This window comes from Centroberyx affinis, unplaced genomic scaffold (genome assembly GCF_046629955.1).
Source record: "Centroberyx affinis isolate AG114_WGS23_722 - 3 ecotype Tasmania unplaced genomic scaffold, CSIRO-AGI_Caff_v1 ptg000216l_1, whole genome shotgun sequence".
Classification (NCBI taxonomy): domain Eukaryota; kingdom Metazoa; phylum Chordata; class Actinopteri; order Beryciformes; family Berycidae; genus Centroberyx; species Centroberyx affinis.
In genome coordinates this window covers 81,729-103,041 of record NW_027278907.1, presented here as the reverse complement: position 1 = coordinate 103,041, position 21,313 = coordinate 81,729, and the positions used below count along the sequence as shown (strand labels likewise).

Genomic DNA, 21,313 nt, shown 5'->3' with positions numbered 1-21,313 from the left:
TCAGTTGTAACTCATCTAGATCTCAGTGTGTACCAAACTACAATATTATATAGATCTTGAACACAGTCTGGTCTTGTTATGTTGGCAGTTAGATATAATTGGAGGTAAGTTTTCCTTGACAAACGAGCGGTGGGGGTGGGGTAGGGGGGGTATTGCATTTGAAATGAGAGTGTATGAGATTTGAGTGATGTGGAGTCACTGTGTGCAGAGCAGACACGGTGATGTGGTTGGGGGGGTTGAGATGCCCCTCCTTATGGCCCAGACAACACAATCGAAACTAAAAAATGGCTTCAAGCCTCTCACACACACAGCATTGCAGTTCACCGCTATACAAGTTATTCTCCCATTGGAAAACACCTGAACATCTAATTTGTATGCGACAACAGTGGTAAAGATTAAACAGATTACCTCCTCAGACAACCATTGAAGTAACAACAGTAGGAATGGTGTGTGCTCCTGCCCAGACTGGTCAGAGTACCAACATCAGGCGATTGGGTTTCTCTGCCCAGCACAATACCAGGCCTTTGTCTCGGTTCACACTGTCCCTTGAGCAGCGTGGCACAATATCACTTGGCAGGAAAACAAGTCCTATGCCAAACACCATTAATACCTAAATTTACAACTTGATCTTGAATTGCTAAGCCCGTAACTGAACTGAACACACCTCTAGACTGGTTTGTTAAAATATGACACCCAAAATGGGTCATTGTTTCTTGTTTCACACATAAGAGTATGTTTTAAGAAGTGCAGTTGGAAATGACTGTGGAATATAGAGCCATCTAGGGATTAGACCCATTACTTTATCAACCTATGATGTGCTCCCATCCCAACAAAATCTCATCAGTGGCCCCATGAGTTCTTTGAACTCAGACACAGCATCACTTAGACATATCCTGTCAGGATGGAAAGTTAATGTTTCCCAAGGTCAATACGCTTAACTATGTGCCTGGCAGCAGCAGTTGAAAGTGAACAAACAGGGATGAATTCTTCACCCATTAGGACAGAGAGCTCACTGTGCCATGGAAAGATGCGGTAGATGAGGCATATGCAATAAAGAAGCCTGGATACACTGAACCAGCAGTCTGCACAGTGTGTTATTGTGGGTGTCATCTAGAGGGGGGTGGTACTGGGACGCCTGAAGTTACTGTTTAGCTTTCTGAAGGGGTCAAGGGCCTAATTCCACAAAATATCTGTGACTGGAGGTGCTCACTTGATAAACGCAATAAAATACCTACTCTCACTCACCATCCAGGTTTCTATTTAGGCACTCAACCTAATTAAATAGCCCAAAGGATAGTTACATCAGATCCTGTGTAACGGTAAATGTTATGAGCCTGGGTTCAAATGACAAGTGATGTCCCGGGATGAAAAAATTTAATCTCTCATCCATCTCCCATCTCTCAAGAACCATGGGAAGTTTTGAGCCTATAGCTGGTCTTCTGTTTTGAGGATTCCTCGTGGCCAGCAGACGTACGTTAGCACATGGTGAAGCTCCGGAAAATGACATGAATTTGAGGTCTCTCACCTCCATTCTTCAAATGAGCCTCTCCAAATGAGCCCCTCACCCCATAGCGGTGGGACTTGTGTAAACAGTTGGGGAACGCCTGAGCTGCCACCGTTTTGGGTACGTGTGAAGACATTATCATGGGGTTATGAACATAAGTTTTGCATGTGAAAATAAATGCACCCTGCTCCCTGATCTCCGTGTCGCTCTCCGTCTCTAGGGCTTGAAGTGGCATGTCATGAATGACTTTGTTGAGGCTGAGATTTTCATGCATGAGCTCCAGCTTTATGTGAGCCTATCGTTGCTGAAAGCCACAACCCCTTTTGACTGAATGGGTGCGGATGGGGCCGCCACACACATTTTCTAATGAATCACTGGTGAGTGTTGCAGCTATTGGCAGATTCAGGCTGGTGTCGTTTCCTTCTTACAGTAGTGTCAGAGGACCTTATTGATGGTACTGCAAGGGCTTAAAAGCAGAAAAGTAACTAATCAAAATCTGTTTATTAAATTAATTGAATTCAAAATATTAGTCCTTTTATCCAACATATGCACATGGTTTGATTAAGCACATACCTTGGCCATGGATGTAGCTCTGTCTCAGAAAAAAAACTACATCTACTGTATCATGAATGATTTTTGCCTACAGTCAGTATTTGGCAAGGCTTGGCAGACATTCTATAGATACTGTACAATTCTTCCAATTCAACAAACTGTTTCTGGAGATATAAAACACTTTTTTGTGCTTATTTAGCTCCCAGTTCTGCCCACCAGCTGTCCCTAAAGTTTAGTGTAATGAGAATTTTATGCCTGACCCATCTTATTTGCATTACAAAATCACTTGACAGGCATAAAATCAGGCACTATCTCCGCTGTTGAGGCATCAAGGCCAGTTATCTGGGGCCACAGTCCAGAAAGATGCCAGTAAACCTCCTACAATCAGGCCATATTGTGGGTTTGGATTATCAGTTCATTTAAGGTGATTTGGACAAGAATTATGAATGATGCCATGTTTCCCCTATGGCCGCCATTCAGTTAGCATCTGCAGCAGACCAGTGTCTACATTTTGCAGTGTCTACATGCTCATATTTGTGTGATGTTAACCACAAAACCAAACCATGCCTTCCCATTTCAGCGAAATTTCTCTTAAGGCAAGGAATCAGCTGAATATCACATTAAAAAAAAGGAATTTAAGTTTTAAGTTTAATCATATGCTTTCTAATTACATTGATATCAAGAATTAAGCCAATATCTACAACTATATAGTTTCATTAGTATTGCATTTCACACCAAAGGGAAATTCTAGTTACACAAATATTATTAAATGGCTCCTCTTCTGTCCGTCTTCCTTATCCGCAAAGAGACAAGTAACAAAGTAGCTTCCGTATTATTGCCTTTGTTGGGCGTTGAGGTGGCTACCATGGAATTTAAAGCCGTGTCCATCTCATTTGCCAAGACAAACTCCACATATCCAAAACAAATACTGGATGTTGACTTAGGTTGGAAAGAGAAACCTTGAGGAGTGTAGCTGTCAGCTGATTGCTATCTTTACCTGTTGTCTTCATCGGGACATGGCATGTTTAACCAAGAGCTCCCAACACTTCAGAGATAATATTGTCTGACGTTCACACTTCTATATGACTAAAGCAAGTAGCTTAAATTCTGTTCCAGGAATATGCCATTCTAACTTTAACATGACCAACACTCCACAGAGATGCCATGCTCACCATGATGTGTCTGACTCAAGCATGAATGGCCAAGAGAGAAACCTCACCAAGGTGAGCCACATGGAAAGGCTGGCGGGAATCCCAGAGTGCATCGCACGCTGAGGCTTTGTGTGGTAGTGTCTCAGGACGTCCCATCTCAGCAAGGATTTACTGTAAGGGTGAGACATTTAAAGAGCAGAACACCGCAGCCCAGACAAGAACAAAATAAATAGACAAGAGATGTTGAACTGCAGTCTTGCAGTTGATGGGCTATTCACCATTTGGGCTTTCTTCTGGATGCCAACTGTCTAAAAGATGTGCCAAGAAATGTCTTCCCTATTTCCTCATTTGCAACACTTGCCAAGTCTGCTGATACTTTGTTTGACCATCCTATCAATGTTTGATTTACCGGAAAACTTTTAACTACCAAGTTAAATTGTAATTGTGTGGAACCCAACTGGTTCATGTTGAAGAGACAATATGAATCGCAGACTCCTAAGATTTTGGGTTTAACCACACGATTAAGCCCCTGGAGTGTGAAAACACTGATTCTGACTGTGCTGTGTTGTTGGAAAATACAGATTTAAAAAGGCCAGAGGAACACTTGGGCCTGGTTCCCAGACAGATTAAGCCTTGTCCAGTGCTAAAAATAGCTTTCAATGATGATTTTTCTAAGCATGATATTGATCTGGGAAACAGCCCCTCGCCTTAAGATTGCTTTCCATTTGGGATTAGGCTTTGTGTGTTCCTAGAACACACAACTTTCAACTGCATTTCCAGATTTGGCCAGCTGCAAGAGGAGTCTGAAGTGAATCATGAGTCAAAGGCTTGAAAATATTTTTCAGTTATAGGGTTAGTTATAATGTTTGAGCTTCACAAGTCTCTTTGCAGGCATGTAGGTCATGGTCCTACCCAAAAATCAACATTGTCATCTGTAGTATATCTATACTTCATGACTGTTCCTGTGAAATCACCCAAAAGTTGTCTGTCCAGTCCAGTCACAGACTGCTAAGGGTTTAAACCACTAACCTTTATGGCCAAAAATTTCTAACTTTATTTGCTTTGTGCAATGACTCTTTCATTGAAACAACAGCTTCCAAGCAAACAAAACATTAACACCAATCTGATTCTTCTTTATGAGGCAAGCTCATACAAGGTGATGGAGGCATTCCACTCACTTCTGTAAATATAATTCCCAAACACGTTGTAAAACACAGCGTGGAATCTTTTAATGTCCTTCTTAAACCAGCTGGTGTACTATTAAATAATTACTTGCTCAAAATGAGGCACTGGAGTGAATCTGTTCCCACTAAAATGGGATTAACATGAGAATTTACAAGAGGCCAATTAGGACTCCTCTGTGCAGTGTGAGAAAGCAGACACCATCCCATTACACAGGGATGTCACAAACCCTCAATCATTTACTCTTTGCCTACCAAAACAATGACGCAACCTTGTCACAAACAGTTAAGTTTGACAACCAACCAAGGATAGCCTGCCTGTGCAATGAGAACGAATCTGTACTTTCATGGTGAGATCATAGGCTCCTTGATTATCTCATCTCTTTGTTCCGGGCAGACAGTGCCTCAAGCCAAAGTGGCTATTTGAGCCCAGGTGTAGCGTTCCACTCTGTAAATGCACTCCTATACCTCTGGTCCCTTCCCACAACACATCTGAAACTTTGCTGCATGAAAGTGCCTTTTGGTTTAAAAATCATTATACAGTAGATCCGTGAAGGCAAGTGAGCAAGGGCACATACGGGGGATGGCTTTACAGAATGGAATGTGTCCTGGTTGTCCTGCCAGTTTCTTGTCCCTCAGACTGACAAAACTAATCCCTAACTTTGAAGGTATTCAGCAACGTCCAACAAGATTGCTTTGATGAAACCAGGGCTGAAATTTCAAAGCAGCTTAGGTGCATCCAAGCAAATGACCACTCAGAAGGGATCATGATCACAGATTAGAAACCTGATTTATCCACCTCTGCTAATCTAACTTCAAACTTCATGCCAGTGAACACTGATAATGCAACAGACAAGTGTCAAGGATAATAGTCACATCTTGCAGAAAGATGATAGTGATGCTAGTAATTTACATGACACCAACAGACAATAATTGTAAATAGCTGTTATTTAATAACCATGATTTGCTCATCAACTGTAGTTACAGTTCATAATTCCATGTCTGTGTCTGGACAGACACTTGGCAGCAGTACTGCAGTGTAAAGGCACAATGACAGATAAATGGGGAATCTACAGTAATGTCATACAACACAACAAGATGACCTGCATGAAAACAAAAACCTAAAATAGAAATTTTCCATCAGCCATTAACTAACTGGCTTTGTCAAATATTGTCCCCGCCCACTCAATTGCTGTAATTGAATGAGAATTTTCAGTTTTACAGCATTTCCTTGGTCAGTTTGAATAGGGCAAAACTATATAAATGAGTAAACATTGATAGCAAGTGATAGTGTAAAACAAACTGGTACACAAATCATATGAAACAATATATATAGCCAAAAGTTACACTCTCACAGCAACGCACAAACAAATGTGAAGTAAATAAAGAACAACAACGTTCTCCTGGTGGATGAAGTTGATTGACCTATAGTAATACAAAAGCATAAAACAGTACAGCCTCAGTCTTAAACTTCCATAACATGTACATAGTCCATTGATGAATACTCCAGTCTTTGAAAGTATTCAAGACAAACTTTTAAATTACCCTCAAAGACTCTGGAGTTATCCGCTACATTGTTGACAGCAGTGGCAGATACTGCCAATAAATGAATACAAAACCAAACCTTAAAAATTTTCTCGGAGGCCATGAATGACTTTGAAATGCAGCAACTTCATAAACGATAGCCTAAACTGATTGCATGTCATCTACAGGGTCTGCATAAGCGCATTTGTTGACTTCATGTTTTTATGGCAGTAGGCTGAAGATATCCTTGAGGGCTCACCGACTATGGATCATCCCCTTGAAAATTTGAGGAAAAACAAAATGTTAAAACTAATCTAAGATCAGTGCCAAGGACCACCTTCACCTGATCCATTCAGTTCATGCCTACTGGCCACAACAGTATCCTGATGAGTGGCCGCCATTTAATGTCCTCAGCTCTTACAAAAATACCTCCCTTTATTCAGCGTGTCAGGGCGTGACTCCCTCCTGGTCCATACTGCAGCCAAGTGCTTCAATGTCATTACTGATATCAGTGATCATGCGGTCCCATTCATCACCCTCGGAGGCCTCCTGGCCCCCGTCTGATCCCCCACTGTCAACACTCCCTCCTGCAGCTCCGTTGCCGTTGGTGGTGGAATCAGAAGCGGAGCTAGCCGTGCGCCGGTAGCGGCCAAAGCTGTCTGTGATGATGCCTCGGCCGTCCTTGACGCCAATGGTCTCAAGGAAATTCTCAAAGTGCTGGCTGTCCTTCTCTGGTATGAAGGGACGCAGGCCTGCAGGGAGAGGGAGAAAGCTAGCTGGGTAAGAATTAGGGCTGAACAATTAATCAAAATTTTATCGAAATCGCAATATGGCCTACTGCAATTTTCAAATCGCAGGAGGCGCAATATTTGTTAAAGGCGAAATGTGTGTCAAAATACCATTTTAAATTAAATATTGTCGTGCTGCAGAGATGTCCTGACCTACACATCATATTCTACAGACTTAAGAAAACATCTTTGTTTGATACAGATCCCTACAAAAATCACACTATAATCATTTTCATGTTTTTCAATGAAAATGAGAATAATGATGTAAAAATGATCATTCCCTCTAACATCGCAAATCATATCGCAATTGCAATATCAGTCAAAATAATCGCAATTAGATATCTTTTCAAAATTGTTCAGCCCTAGTAAGAATCAGAAGTCAACAAGCTACACATTAGTAATTGCCCACATACTGGTGCCAGCAAAAAAACGTTATCTGTTACTCTTAAGAGGCTGAAAATTATATCTTACTTTTAAAAAATAGTCCAACACCATTTTTGACCCTCCCTTCCTGTGTGTACTGACAAATAACTTATGCTCAAAGCTAAGGGCTACCACTGAGTCTGTGGCTCCCCTAAAAAGTAAAAAGGTCACTAATAAACCAATAGCCTCCTGGAAAAATTAGGAGATGGCATGATTTAGAAGGATAGGCCGCAGGGCAGAACGCAAGCGGAGGAACACTAAGCTGCAACTCCATTATGACATTTTAAAGGACAGTGTTTCAAACTGAGTATTAGCGCTACCAGGCAAGCATACTACATCAGACTGATTTCTAACAATCAGAGCAATCCTAGATTTTTATTCTCAACCAATGATTGGCTGATCAACTCTACCCTTGCTATTGAGAGTGAGTTAATACCCTCATCTAGTGTAATAGATTAACCACGTTCTTCAGAGACAAGATACCAAATATCAGGACTGACATATCTTCTAAAATGAATGATGAATAGTTATTTATCAGATCCTCCATCACCACCAGAGGGCAGTCTAGAATGCTTCATCAAGGTTGAGGAGGATCTGTCATACAAAGTCATGAATAAGCCTAAGTCCTAAGTCTTGATCTTACCCCCCCCTTCTTTTTAAGTGTTTAATGGTTTGTCAGGAGAAGTGCTAAATATTGTCAACCACTCATTTCAAACAATCTATTCTTACAATTCCTTTTGTATGACCCTTGATGAAAAGCCTACTCTGAACAGGCCAATTTCAAATTTGATGTTTCTCAGTAAAATACTCGTGATGCTGGTCTACATCCAACTGACTGAGTTTTTGAATACAAACAACATATTTGAAAAGTTCCTATCTGGCACAGAGAATTCTCATGTGATGGTCGTAAATTATATCAGAGTCAATCTTGATGCTAATAAGCTCTCTGTTCCGGTGCTTCTTGACCTGACTGCAGCCTTTGATACAGTAGACCGTGTGATCCTCCTAAATAGATTGCATGAATGGGATGGTCTTTGTGGCACGGTTTTAAATTGGTTCATGTTTTACCCAGTGAATTAGGACTAAATTGTTTGTTTGGGTGAGCACTCCTCATCGGGAGTTTGCGTTACATGTGGTGCGCCCCAAGGTTTGATTTTAGGCCCAATTCTTTTTAGCCTGTATGTGACCCTACTAGAGGCACACACAGAACACAACACAACACAGCATAACTATGCTTCCACAGTTATGCGGATGATACACAGCTGTACAGCTCAGTGATGTCAGATAGTCTGCGTCCTATTAATGCCCTTAGTAACTGTTTTTCAGAGATGTTAAAAAAAGAAATCGTAATCAGCCCCAGAAAACCTGATCGGTGCATCCCTAGAGGACAGGAAGAGGGGTTTGTACCAAGTAGGAGGAACTTCCTGCTGTCCCCGTAGAGTTGTCGCAGATTAATGCAGAACTCGTGGATGGAGGCACCATTACGGTATTCATGGAGCAGAGTAGCAAATTGCTGGATCTCCTGAGATGACAGCTTGGTCCGCAACTAGGAGGGAAAGGAAAAAAAAAGATAAATAAAAATGAATATTGCCTTCAATGCCACTAATTATAGGACTGATCTTTGTGTGTACCTTGATAGAAAAAAACCCATTATGTGCTAGCATATTGTTTCCTTAAGCAACAGACACTTTCTCAGCTCAGTTTTATTGCTCGTCTTTGTGTTTTTATTTTAAGTTGTGTCTTTCGTTGTTTTGTTTGTATGTTTGCCAGAAGGGCATGTGCTGATGTCGCTAAGACTGAGGATTTTCAAGGGGTCCTTGAACTGTGCATGTCTGAAATGTCTGAGCTAGTAACCTGTTTTCTTTTCTGGAAATTACAGCCCAACAAACAGGAAATAAAACCAGGATCTGCAACCGGGCTGGCTTTAAAAAAATGGCAGATGATGCCAGTGCCGGTGAAAGAAATAGCCGAAATAGAGATTCTATTCATAGGATGTTAGCCAGCTAAGGTAACAGAAGACTTCAGCAGCTGCATTAGAAGTCTACAACAGATATGATGCAACTTCAATCATAATGTTTCAACTGGCCAAAATCTAGTCTAGATTTTTTTCTTTAAAAGTTGCCATTGCTCATTATTGTGTTTTGTTAAGCGACCAATCTAGAGTATATTGTCTCTCTGTGAAGCTGACAGTCAGCTGAGGTGAATTCCTAACCCTCTCAGTATTAGAAGAGATGCAGATGTGGATAAGTTTCTTTAGTGATTGGCAACGTCTAAACCAATATTTTTACTGTCCACCTAATTGTAGACCAAGTAATACACCAACTATAGGACATCTGTTTTGCTTTACTCAAAATGGCATATGCTTCTCTGAATAGTACACTTTCTAGGACACATCAACTCAGATTGACTTTATTTTTCATATTTTTTAACTGGTTTTCAGAGGGAAGATTAGTTTCTCCATATATTATATGGATATATGTATGTCCTTCCAGGGCTCTGGATATATGTGGATATATATACATGTATGCACACACACATATACCATGGTGTAGTCCTGCAATACATAAGTTACATTAATGTATCCAGTGAAGAATGATTCTTTCATACCGGTTGACTCACTTTTTGGAAAACAGTCTCAAGCAAAGAGAGAGAGAGTGAGAGAGGGAAGCGTCATACCGTGGTCATGTAGTCCTGTAGCAGCTCTGCAGCAGTGGTACTGAGCTCCCCCTCACTGGCAGTCTTGGTCTGAGGCGATGCTGGGGTGGAGGCCGATGGAGAGTTCCCCCCTGCTTCCAGTGAGCCCTGGAATGAACTGAGAGAAGAAAGCACACCTCATGATTTGTACTTTGTGATAATCTGCAGACACTATTTCTGGCTGTCAATCTGTGGAAAATCTGGGTTTTGTCAATACTGAACTACCACCATCTAAAAACAAAAACAAACAAAAAAAGAAACAGTTTTGTGGATATAAGCAAGTGGTTAATGAGTCAGCAGATTCCATGTCAGCCTGGTCATGGCACAGATGGTGTAAAGTGTAAGTGACACACAAATTTTGAAGAGTGAGGTGTTCGGGCAGTAGTGACAAACAGTAACAGGAAACGTTCACCACTTTCTGATATCATCAAGGCAGGACTGCTCGACTGTGTACTTACAATGTGCTGGCCTCTGCTTCAAAGGCCTCCTTAACGTCCACTTTGCTTGAGGAGTCATCTGCAGAATTAGGGATGTGCATATTGACAGGTTCAGACTATGTAATGATGACTAACCAACTCTGCATACGATGTTGAAGTTTCACAACTTTGGTTAGACTAGATTACACCAAATAAAATTTTACAAACATATTTATTAAATTTACTTTAGAAAAGTTGTGTACATGTTCCAATCACTAATAAGTTGCATTGATTACCATTCCCCTGGGAAGTATTTGGTGGGTCCTTTTCCAAACCAATAAATCAATCAACCAACCAAGTAACCAATCAGTTTGTTATTCTCCGAGTCAGCTGATCTGTTCTTTTCCTTACCACTGTATAGGGAAAGGTGCCTGGTAGGCGTAGTGGCTCCGTCAAAAATGGCTCTGTCCAGGAAGTCGATGGTGGACTCCGTGTAAACAATCTGAAAGACCTGGCTGAGCAGAAGACAAAGCTCCTCTGCTGCTGCCTGAAAGACCAAGAAATGCAGTGATTAGCAATGCACTCAAAATGTAGCAAAAGCTAATTCAGGACGGTACCTTGAAAAAAACATTTTATAAAGCAAAGACTGAAAATAGCCTTGTCCAGAAGTGTTCACTTATCAATCTAGCTGTGTCTAAACTTATTAATTCTATGTCTCAATTTTACTTTTGGTAATATTAATTAGTGTTAAATATCATTTCTTTTAGAAAGCTCATGGCCTTCATTATACCAGGTAAGAAGAAATAGCTGAATATGCATATTAATAGTTTCAAACTTTTGTTATGCTAGGCATTCCAAACATGAGCAACTGATGGCTATTACATGTCATCATCAGTCTCCTTATACCAGTAAAACTGCATGTTTTGTGGTTATTTCCTCTGTAGTTGGTTCGGATTACATTCTCACTCCTAACAAACAGCACTTCAGTTTGCTTGGAAGAGGACCAAGACCAGCATTTTCAGGCGGTCTTGGTGCAGTTATTTGGTGCACACCCGGGTTTGAGTGCCATTGTTCTCAAACTGCTGCAAACAGGCTTGGTGTGAATGTACCCTTACATGAAAATAAATACCTTATTCTCAACGGCCAGCACGAGCAGGCAGCAAACTTCCACGAGTACAGCTCCACTCTCTGATAAGGAGCTGAGGGTCTGGGACTTGTTGAGATCAGGACATGAGCTGGGACAGGGAGAGCCACCCGACTCCTGGGCTGAAAAACAGAAAAACACATAGTGTCAAATTCGATTACTGCAATTTTCTATTCTAGCCACATGTGCATTCACTACATTAACCTGTATTGCCAGGTAGGGGTATGCATTTTTCTCAATTAGTAGGCGCAATGATTCGAGGAACATCTAGGGGAGACAGCATGAACCTCTGCATGTGTTACACTCTCCCGAAAAACTCCTTGCTGTTAAGTGAAAAGAAGCGGCTGGCAACTCCACATGCATTGGAGGAGACACGTGGGAGTCTACACCCTCCCCAGCCGACAGAGGGGTCACGCAATGACAGGGACTGCGGAGCACATCGGGAATTGGCAACGACAAAATTGGGAGAAAACGGGGGAAAAAAAAAAAAGAAAAAAAGAAAAAAAAAAGGTTATAATGGTCCAATGCTCCTGATAAGCTTTGTGTATTTTTCTAATCAAAAGTCACATAGACTCAAGTAGCTTGTGTTTGGCAACCTATTATCCTGCAAAGTTTTGGATTTTTTTTACTTCAGCTTAACCTTTTTTCAACACCCACAGGAACTTAGGGCAGTATTTAGGGAGAGTGAGCACCCCTCTCATGCTAAACTGGGTACCTGTTTTGAGCACCACAAGGTGCAGCGAGTCGTCCCTGATGTAGGAGACAGCAGCAATGTCGTGAATGGGCACTCTTAGGATGATGTCCTCTCCGTCGCGCCACACAAGCTTGATGTTGTACGCAGACAGGCTCACCACTGCATCCTGCTCTGACGTCAGCTGGCCTGCCAACTGATGTGACTTCTGGGAAACAGTGAGACGAAAGAGTTTAGTAATCCATGTTACTGAAAAATGCCATAATATCTGTCAACTTTGAATTCCTATTCAAATTCACTGTAGATTACATAAACCATTTAAGAGTTCATCAATTGTATTCTTTGCTAAGATAGACTGAGCTATAGCTATAACATTCATTGTAACAAAACAATATGTCAGTGACAGATATGGTCAAGTTAAATCCTGTTATTCAGATGCTTACCCTTGCATTGTCAATGAGTTGCAGGACCTCTGTCCGACTTGATGGGTTCAGATATCCTGGAACTGATGTTAGCTGCCCCAAGTACTGGACAAGACAGAACATGCGCTCAATACTCCGACTATAGCAACAAATGTTGTATGTATATAGTAAAATATTACCTAATACGTCATAGAAATAAGTGTCATCCATTCTCTTCTATTAACCTACTACTAGGGCTGGGCGATAAAACGATATTGATTATTATCACGAAAAAATCTTCCACGATAACCATGATAAATTTATGAGATCTATTTTCAATATAGTTATTTTAGAGTCCGTTTTCCTCTACCTACAAAAACACTACGCGCTGAGCCAGCAGAGATCAAACTGTGGTTGACACACCACTCCGGCTCCTCCTCCCACTCACAGCAACTCAGAATGAGCACCGGTGTGGAGCAGCACGTTACTCAGGAGAAAGTGAGCTACTGCGGGAGCGAAACCGAGTGCGAGAGACTGAGGAAACTGTCGCCAAAGACACACACTCTCTTTCGATCTCTCTCTTGTGTTTGGAACTATCAGGTGTAAATGCAATCCGTACAAAGTGCTCGCATGCCTGCGCAACGTCATCTTTCCTGCTCTGATTGCTGACCACTCCTCGCATCCGAAGTTAACTAACCTGACAAAAACTTAAGGAAAACTAGCGGAAAATAATAGGCTACAGTCACTAGTTGAGAAGATAGCTATCTTTTCAGTATCAACGTAATGCTGCAAAGATAGGAGACATGAATTGAGATGTCTCACTCCCGATTAGTGCACAGAAATGGGAAGGAACCGAGACAATTCACTCACTAGCGACTTCCGCCATAATCTCTGGATAAAATAAATCAATAGATAAGGAGACATAGGCGCCTAAAGTGAATTTGTATTTTTTTGTCTCCTACCAATAAATGTACATAATTTTTAGTTAACACAAGACATCAACTTTTATTTGTTTTGACTGGAGTGACACCTCTTCCCTTGCCCAAATTCTCTTTGTAGGGACTCCTGCCAGTCGCACGCGAGGGGTTTATATGGATTTGTTTAGGTTATAAAAAAACTAAAAAAACAAACTATAGGTCGACCACTTAACCAACTCTTGTATTTGCCACAGTTACACTGTCATTCTGTGGGAAACAGTGTAATTATAAACCATAATTAACCATGTGGGTTCTTTAGGGTTCTGTCCTAAATAGAATACTCTTAAAACTGTAAATTGAGCCTTATCGTTATTATTAAATATTTATCGTGATAAATATCGATATCGATCAATATGAAAAAACATATCGTGATAATATTTTTGGCCATATCGCCCAGCCCTACCTACTACTATTTTTTTAAGTTTATGTGTAGAGGGGTTTGTATCTCTGCTAGTCATACTCACTTTGACCTCCTTCTCGATGTAGTCGTTAAGCAGGATGTCAGGGTCAATGCGGTGGTCCGGCTGGGAGAGGGAGAAGGTGTGGAGGGCCCTGCGCTCAGTGGCCTTCTCCTGGGCCTTCTTGTCCCTCCCCTTCTCTCCTTTCAGGAAGACACGCTTGAACGGAGACACGATACCAGGCTAATGGATAAAGAAGAAGAGAGAGAGGAGTTCAGAGAAATTGGAGAGGTTGTCAGTGTGGAAGTCGAACAGCTTCAGCCTGTGCTTTTTTGCAAAGCCCCATTCCAAAAATTCAAGAGAACATTTGAGACCCAGGTTGTGTGCATAGTTTATAAGACTCTCTAAAACATAAATAATAGGCAGTCTCTGATCCTCTGCAACAGCATATCATTAGTTTGTCATTACATGACTCTGTTCATGTCTATAAACACACAGATGACATCATTGCAATGGGTTGGCCAAACAGGAAGCAAATCGAATGCAGCTACAAGGTTAACCTCCCCGAAAAACCAACAAGAAACCTCTTCACTCTATCAAACTGCTGTTGACTGTGGACCGTATATGCCTTGTAATTTCTGCTGACCCTGCTTTTCCTGACTGTGCTGGTAGCTCCAGCTACCGCAAAGTGAGATAGATGGCCCTCAGAGTGCAAATGTGCAGCAGTCCATGTTACCCAATATGTGTTGCCTAAATGTAACAATTAGCATTAACAGAAGACATTGCAAAACATTGCATTTGCGATGGTGGTGGTGAGAGGGTGGTGGGGTGGGGGGCCCAAGGCAGTGTAAAAGATGGAGAATCACACGCAGACATCAAAATCAACAAAAAGAATGAGCTGCCACAGCTACCGCAGATGTCTCAAGAACAATCTATTTTCCTTCCTCTTCTACAATTCTGTACTTACTTTAGAACTCGATTTCTCAATGCTTTCCTTGCATAATATGGTCAATAAAAACATTAAATCACACAATCCCTTGACACTGAACCACTGGATACGAGAGCTCAGAAGTGGGTTTAACAAAGACTCTGAGAAATTAATTTCACCCATGATGTTAGGCCTATGCACAATAACAAACATGTGCCAAGATTCAAAGCGGTACAGAAAATCCTACCTCGTAATCCATGAACACTCGCGCTGGAAGAGTCGCCTATTCAACGGCAAGCACACAGTTGGTGCTTGGCTGTGCGTGGCCACAGACGTTTCTTCCCTCACACTGACTACACTTGTCACCTGTTGCCTCCGCTCACACACAGCCTTAGTGACAGTTGCCAACTGGTGAGTGACATACAGGGTCAAACACAGTCTGTGTGTGTACACGGGGGGCGTGACCCCCACAAAGGAAGGGAAGCATCTCTGACTGTCTATACTGAGGCACAAGAACAGGAAGGGGGCCAACCACCAACTTCCTGTGATGACACAAACGTTCATGCTTTGAATACTGTACGCAACACTTGAAAAACTACAACAGACGTCTCATGACATTTTGCAAACTGCAATACAAGCACCCAGAAGGGAGAATGAAATGTGGTCAATTCAGAACATCAAATTTCTGATGTGATGATTCCTTGTATCAAAGCATTGCACTTTAACTATAGTGCACATAGCAAGACAACTTAGACTGTTTTATACCTTGCCTATAATTTGGTATTCTCTTGATTTCCAGTCCTGATACATGATCCCACACTTTAGACTATGCAGAATAGCACAACCTATGACCAGTGCATTATTTAACAGTTCGCAGCTTCAGGACTCTTGTAGAAGACAAGTGCATTAACATTTTATGGCCACTCCTGGTGAAATGTGAGACTACAGCTACCACAGGTGACCCATGGGCATCATGGTAAATGGCCTCAAAATGAATGAGTGCCACTTTTGTAAAGAGCTTGTAGTTTATTCAAAGGAACTGTAAGTGAGGATCTAGCTTCTTCATGTGGTGATGGCTTGTTTGACAACTGAAGAGAGACATACAAACTTTGTAACAATCAAGAAGAAGGCTGGAAAAATCATTACTAGATCAAGCGTACCAGGACAGGAGTTTTGAGAGTGTGGACCTGTGCTGCTAATACAAAGGCACAGGCAAACACAGGAAATTCCATTCATGATTTTGTTTTAACTATCTTCAAGGTAAAACAACAGCGGTGTGTATGAATGACAATCTAAATCTACAAATATTATCATGGCTGGAGGAGTCCACTGGTTATGTATGAGCTATGCACAGTGAAGCAGCAATGCCATATTATAATAGTCATAGGCTATAGCTTAAGGAAGACTAATTTAAGCCTTTTTTTTTTTTTTTTAAGCCTTCCAGAGTCCTCAAACCTAGGCTACTCTAAAAATGAGCATCAGTTGGGAAAGTATAGGCCTAATGTTATCATAGGGGTCTGAGATGACACTTGAACCTATGTGTAACATTGCAACCCTCTATGCAGTGAATACAAATGTACATCTGGGCCAAATGCTATTCAATATCACCACCAAGTGGAACAAACAAGAACTGTATGTACTGCTAACACTGCTTCCTACACAGCACTGATCACCTCCCCTGGACAGTGAGGGCTACACCTAGTCCTTAACAGTACAATCTTTAAATTTATTCTACCATCATCACAACAACGAAAAAATTGGCAACGGGTAAATCAGCATTTTTTTTTTTTAAATTGTTCATCAGGTGTGTTTATTAGCGCTAAGCTGGAATGGAAAAACAATGATTTTCTCCACCATGCAGAGTAGACTTGACTTTCCAAAAAGCTGAACTGCTGCTGGGCCTCAGCCTGAACAAACATGAAAAGAAAGTTTCAGTTTGTGGCCACAACCAGACAACCTGACAAAAGTGCTTAGTTCTTTTAGACTAGATATTTTAAGACTATGGCTTATCAACACCAGTACAAACTTAAACTTAACGTTAACATTGCTGGCACATGTATTTGCTTGCCACAAACAACCTTGTAAGCACTAGACTATCACTTAATTTCCTTCCAAATTTCCTTCCCCATCATGAGAAGGAGGCATTAGATGGGAACTAACACCAGTGTCCTTAATATGGAAAAAAACAACAGAATGTCCACACATTAATTGTAGCCTAGATGTCAGCCTCAGACAGCTCAGTTCCTGCCATGGTGTTCAGGCAGTGAGACTGTCAACGTCACATCCCGCCTAGCTTTGGTGGGCCCTGCCCTTCTTTCTCCTCCAGAGCCAACCAGAGGCACAGAGGGAAAATGTAGCATAGCTTTCCCCTTCCAAGAAAAATCAAAGCACTTCCTTCCACAATGTGAGACATGAGACATAATAGGAAGAAAAGATAAAGGCTTGTCTCCAAGAGAGATGGTCGGCTATGAGTCTGAATGTGGAAGATCAGTTGTCATGTCGAACAGGCTAGTTAGGTTGTGTGTGTGTGTTTGTGTGTGTGTGTGTGTGTGTGCTTGCGTGCGTCCGTGTTGGCACAACTAAGAAGAAGTGCTGACTCCCCCTACCATGAGTGACACTGATGACCGCTGCCTGTGACAGCCGATGGTGAGCATACAAGTCTATTAACACCCACGCCTGCCCATTACAATGAGAGTATGTCTCCAGGAAGCCTGGATGTGCTTTCATTACCTTTATGAGAGCAGCACCACCCTTCCTACACCATACCATCTTAATCCTCTCTAATAACAACCTCGCAAAAGATAATACATTGGTCTAACTATTACAATTAACTTAAGAACTTCCACTTGTATATCTACAATAACTGACATCCATAGCATATGAACACATTATAGCGCAGTTCAAAGCAAAGAGTTTAACAAACTGGCGTTGTGCAGTAGATTACTGAGAAATAAAGATTAATTCAAGCTCAAAGTGTACAGAAAGTCGATTATGATTAACTTAATTGGAAATAACTCGCTTGGTCTATTAGGCTCAATCTGTTGTAGTGTTTCATTTCCGATTGGTAGCGCTTATATTAATTATTTTAATGAAGTGAATACAAGTTAGTTAACGTATCACCGTAGTACCACGAATGCTTCATAACTGCCTGCTAAACTTAATTTACTGTTAGCTACACTTAGTTAGCTAACCTTGCAGTAATCTGTGTCAAGACAAGAAGAGAGATATCGTAGCAAAAGGCTAGCTAGTTGGTGAACCCTACGTTAGCATGCTAGCCAGCCAACTTGCTGACTGGCTAGCATGTTTTTTGCCCAACTTACCTTTTTCACTTTTTTCACATCATCCTCCATTTCTATGTAAGGATCCTCTTCTTCATATTCAGTTCTGCGTTGGGGTATCGAGGAGACAAGACATAACTGGCGAAGCTCCTAACCTGTGCAAAGGCTGGCTGTAATAGTTATCTGACAGTAGTTAGCTTGCTAGCTTAGCCTAGCCTAGCATTAGGAAAGTAATGCCCAAATTTGAGCTTATAACAAAACGCCATCCCCACTGTAGCATTATTCCTCGGCGACAGGGAAGAACACCTACGTGTCTTCAATGCGAAAAGGTAATGCTTAAGTGCAATTATAACAGCGAAAGATATAGTCTAAAAAGAAAACAAACTCAGACAAAACAGCCAAAACTTTTCAATCCTGCCGCCATTTTGGGCGTTGAACTGTGGTCCAGTGGTCCAGCATGCTTTGCACAGCAAAACAGCTACCGAAAGAAGTGAGGGGTATGGGCGGCTACTACTGTGATTTTACATGAGATCTCAGCCTAAAGCGCACACACACAGTTGTACTGTTCTAATAATAACATTAATAGCTTATCAACTTGTGACCTATAATTAAGGATTGATCAATTTATTCAGTAAAAGGCTCATTAGCATATAGTTGACCTATAAGACCTGTGAATGATGGCCTTCTGATGCAGAGTGGGCATCAAACAAGGTGGAAAATCATCCACAAACAGCCACCTTTCTAATCTTTTCTGTTTCACTCACTTTGAAGCTAGCAAAGAATGACAAAAGACAAAGCTGAAATTCCTTCCACGTATCACAGAAAACTGACGCTCATGTCACAATTTATTAAAAAATAAAACAAGAATATTATTCCAGTGAGCTAGCATTTTACTATTTATTGTAAAGCACTCTGATTGGCTGTAAAGCACATAGTATCACTTTGTAAATTATTTATTGATTATTTGTTTGTTTGTTTGTTTGCTGGTAGATCATAGCCTAGTTCATGACTTCTCCTGTTCCTATTAAACAATAGCTTTTTAACAAGTGGATCAGGGTGGCATTTAAGCCACAATAGGGGTTTGAATTGTGAGCTACTATGGGTTTTTGATAAATTGTCATGTTCATGGTCATCATCTTTAAAGGCCTAATGCATGTGTTATAGGCCTAGTTCAACTGGTTTCCCTGTTAACTGCCCTACCACTAGCTATAATTATTTTTTCAATTTAGTTAAGATAATTTTTCACTCTCACATGAATTAACTGAGCTATTCATACAGTCAGCTACATGTGTTTTTGAAGCTGTAATTCTATTAAACGTTTGTTTGGTGTAAAATGATCCAAAACCTGATTTTTACTTCTTACTTCTACATGTTCCATCTTTTATTCAGTTAAGCTATAGCTAACCACAATAATAGTGTTAAGAAATCACCACCAATCACACTATATCCCAAAAATTATTTATAATTGTTTAAAATATATTACAATACTCCATAATATGAGATATTTAGTTATTAATAATTCCACTAGAGAGATAAAATACAAGTGTTTATTAAATGTTGGTAAAAATGGGAGCATAACACCCCCCACCCCAACCTTTTTTTTTCTTTTGAACTAAAAATGTCTCACAATTTGTATGCACAAGTCATTTCGCATGCATGGTTTTTATAGTTTCTTTGCTAAATACAAAAGATTGCAAGTTCAAAAAATGTATGTGTCACATATGACTACATCTATATTTTAAGTATTTTTCCAGTCTGCAAATTTGAGCGGAATAAATTCCTTCAAAACTGTACAATGACCCAATGCTTAGCGAAATTATTTCAACCCTGTATATTTCCTGGATTGACAACGCATTAAAAGAATAATATCAGTACTTTTGACATGTGGATACTATGGATAGGACACCAAATTTGTTGAGCATATCTGAGGATCTGAGAATGTACCTCCAAAAAACCCACACAAAAACATAATTTGATAAAAATTACATTTTGTGTGGAGAACCCTCCTCCTCGCATGCCAGATTACAGACATTTGACCCTGTGCCAAAAATGCTGCATTTAATGATATACTAAAATCATGGAATCGTTAGGCCCATTCAGTCAACTTCACTGGTTGCTGCCCTATGGTGGCTTATTTTCAGATGAATTTTAAGAATAGTCTGTTTAAGTGACATTGTAGTTCAGGAGGCCTAACTATAATGACTATAATAATTCATATTTAATTGATATGCTCTCTGCAGACCAGACATTGTGCTTTTGTCCACCCATGTCTGATGGGATACTTGTACTAATCACAGGCTGTTGCAAATGCCAAGACATTTACTGTAAAACATTATAGTAGGACACATTCAATAAATCCTTCAGATCTGCTGTTATAGCTGGGGAGTGTGTAGGCCTACATCATACATCACATCTTATACATATACCCTTGCAGGCTATATAGCCACTTTTGATCTGACAAAATGTGAAACGTGCATGTGAATACAGTACTGGTATATTTTGCACTTTCAAATACTATATTTATTTTTCTCTTCTGGGATGAACAGTCTGATATATTAATCTACAGTAAGGCTTAACATTACATTTTTCGGCATAATATTTCTCTTTTCATCTAAAAACCAAAACATACAAAAAGAACTTTAGCACCATATGTTATTAATAATATTCATATTGTTCCCAAAAATAGGGGGTAGGTACAATACTGGACATCAGTTTTGCTTTTTTAAAGAACGGGGATTCCATGAAACAATTTACTTACATTTTATATTTAACAACAACAAAGAAATCATTCCTTATATTATATGTTCTCAATCACAACATAGGTTGTATGAGTACACTTTCATAGAGATGCTACAGATTGTAGCAAATTGTTTGCTTACTGACATTGTGCCAACTTTTGGAATACCCCAGATAAATCATATAGCCTAGGGAGTATCCTGATAGATTTGTGAAATACACCAACAAGCTAACACAATCTAGAAATTGATTGAATATTTAACAAAGCAATATTTCCCAACACCTTTGATAACAATTTCAAAAATCAGCAGCAATTAATATGACAACCATAGTCGCTTCATTGGAATATCAAATCCATTTTTTAAACAAAATATTACAGCCAATTCTACAGTAACAACAAAAATAGATACACACAGGTTAAGGACATAGAGATGACAGGAATTTACAACACAGCAATCACGTTCTATACTTTTTACCCAAGTTCCATTATCAGAAGTACGTTTGTGCTCCTGGGCATGTGCCAAAAT

The 21,313-nt window shown here is 40.4% G+C and overlaps 1 protein-coding gene across 4 annotated transcripts; it reads right to left on the bottom strand.

Moving 5' to 3' along the window:
• Positions 1–5,335: 5,335 nt before the first annotated feature.
• Positions 5,336–18,475, bottom strand: ccm2 (CCM2 scaffold protein). 4 transcript variants are annotated; one of them, XM_071541284.1, is made up of 10 exons: positions 18,093–18,475; positions 13,911–14,087; positions 12,512–12,595; positions 12,093–12,276; positions 11,363–11,499; positions 10,645–10,780; positions 10,276–10,333; positions 9,800–9,935; positions 8,531–8,669; positions 5,336–6,664 (listed from the first exon to the last, which is right to left on the bottom strand). In XM_071541284.1, exons 1-10 carry the CDS (start codon positions 18,120–18,122, stop codon positions 6,360–6,362), a joined length of 1,386 nt encoding a protein of 461 aa, XP_071397385.1. In that variant the 5' UTR covers positions 18,123–18,475; the 3' UTR covers positions 5,336–6,359. The 4 variants fall into 4 exon arrangements, with proteins under 4 accessions (XP_071397385.1, XP_071397394.1, XP_071397397.1 ...); XM_071541293.1 differs by lacking the exon at positions 18,093–18,475 and adding an exon at positions 15,020–15,165; XM_071541296.1 differs by lacking the exon at positions 13,911–14,087.
• Positions 18,476–21,313: the final 2,838 nt, after the last annotated feature.

Bases quoted from the DNA above. Each gene is read 5' to 3' on its own strand.
- ccm2 (XM_071541284.1), bottom strand. From the start codon at position 18,122: ATGGAGGATGATGTGAAAAAAGTGAAAAAG. The intron at 10,781-11,362 runs GTATTTATTTTC...TTGGTCTTTCAG, and splicing joins TGCTGGCCGTTGAGAATAAG to GCAGCAGCAGAGGAGCTTTG. The intron at 6,665-8,530 runs GTACAAACCCCT...CTCTCCCTGCAG, and splicing joins CAGGAAGTTCCTCCTACTTG to GCCTGCGTCCCTTCATACCA.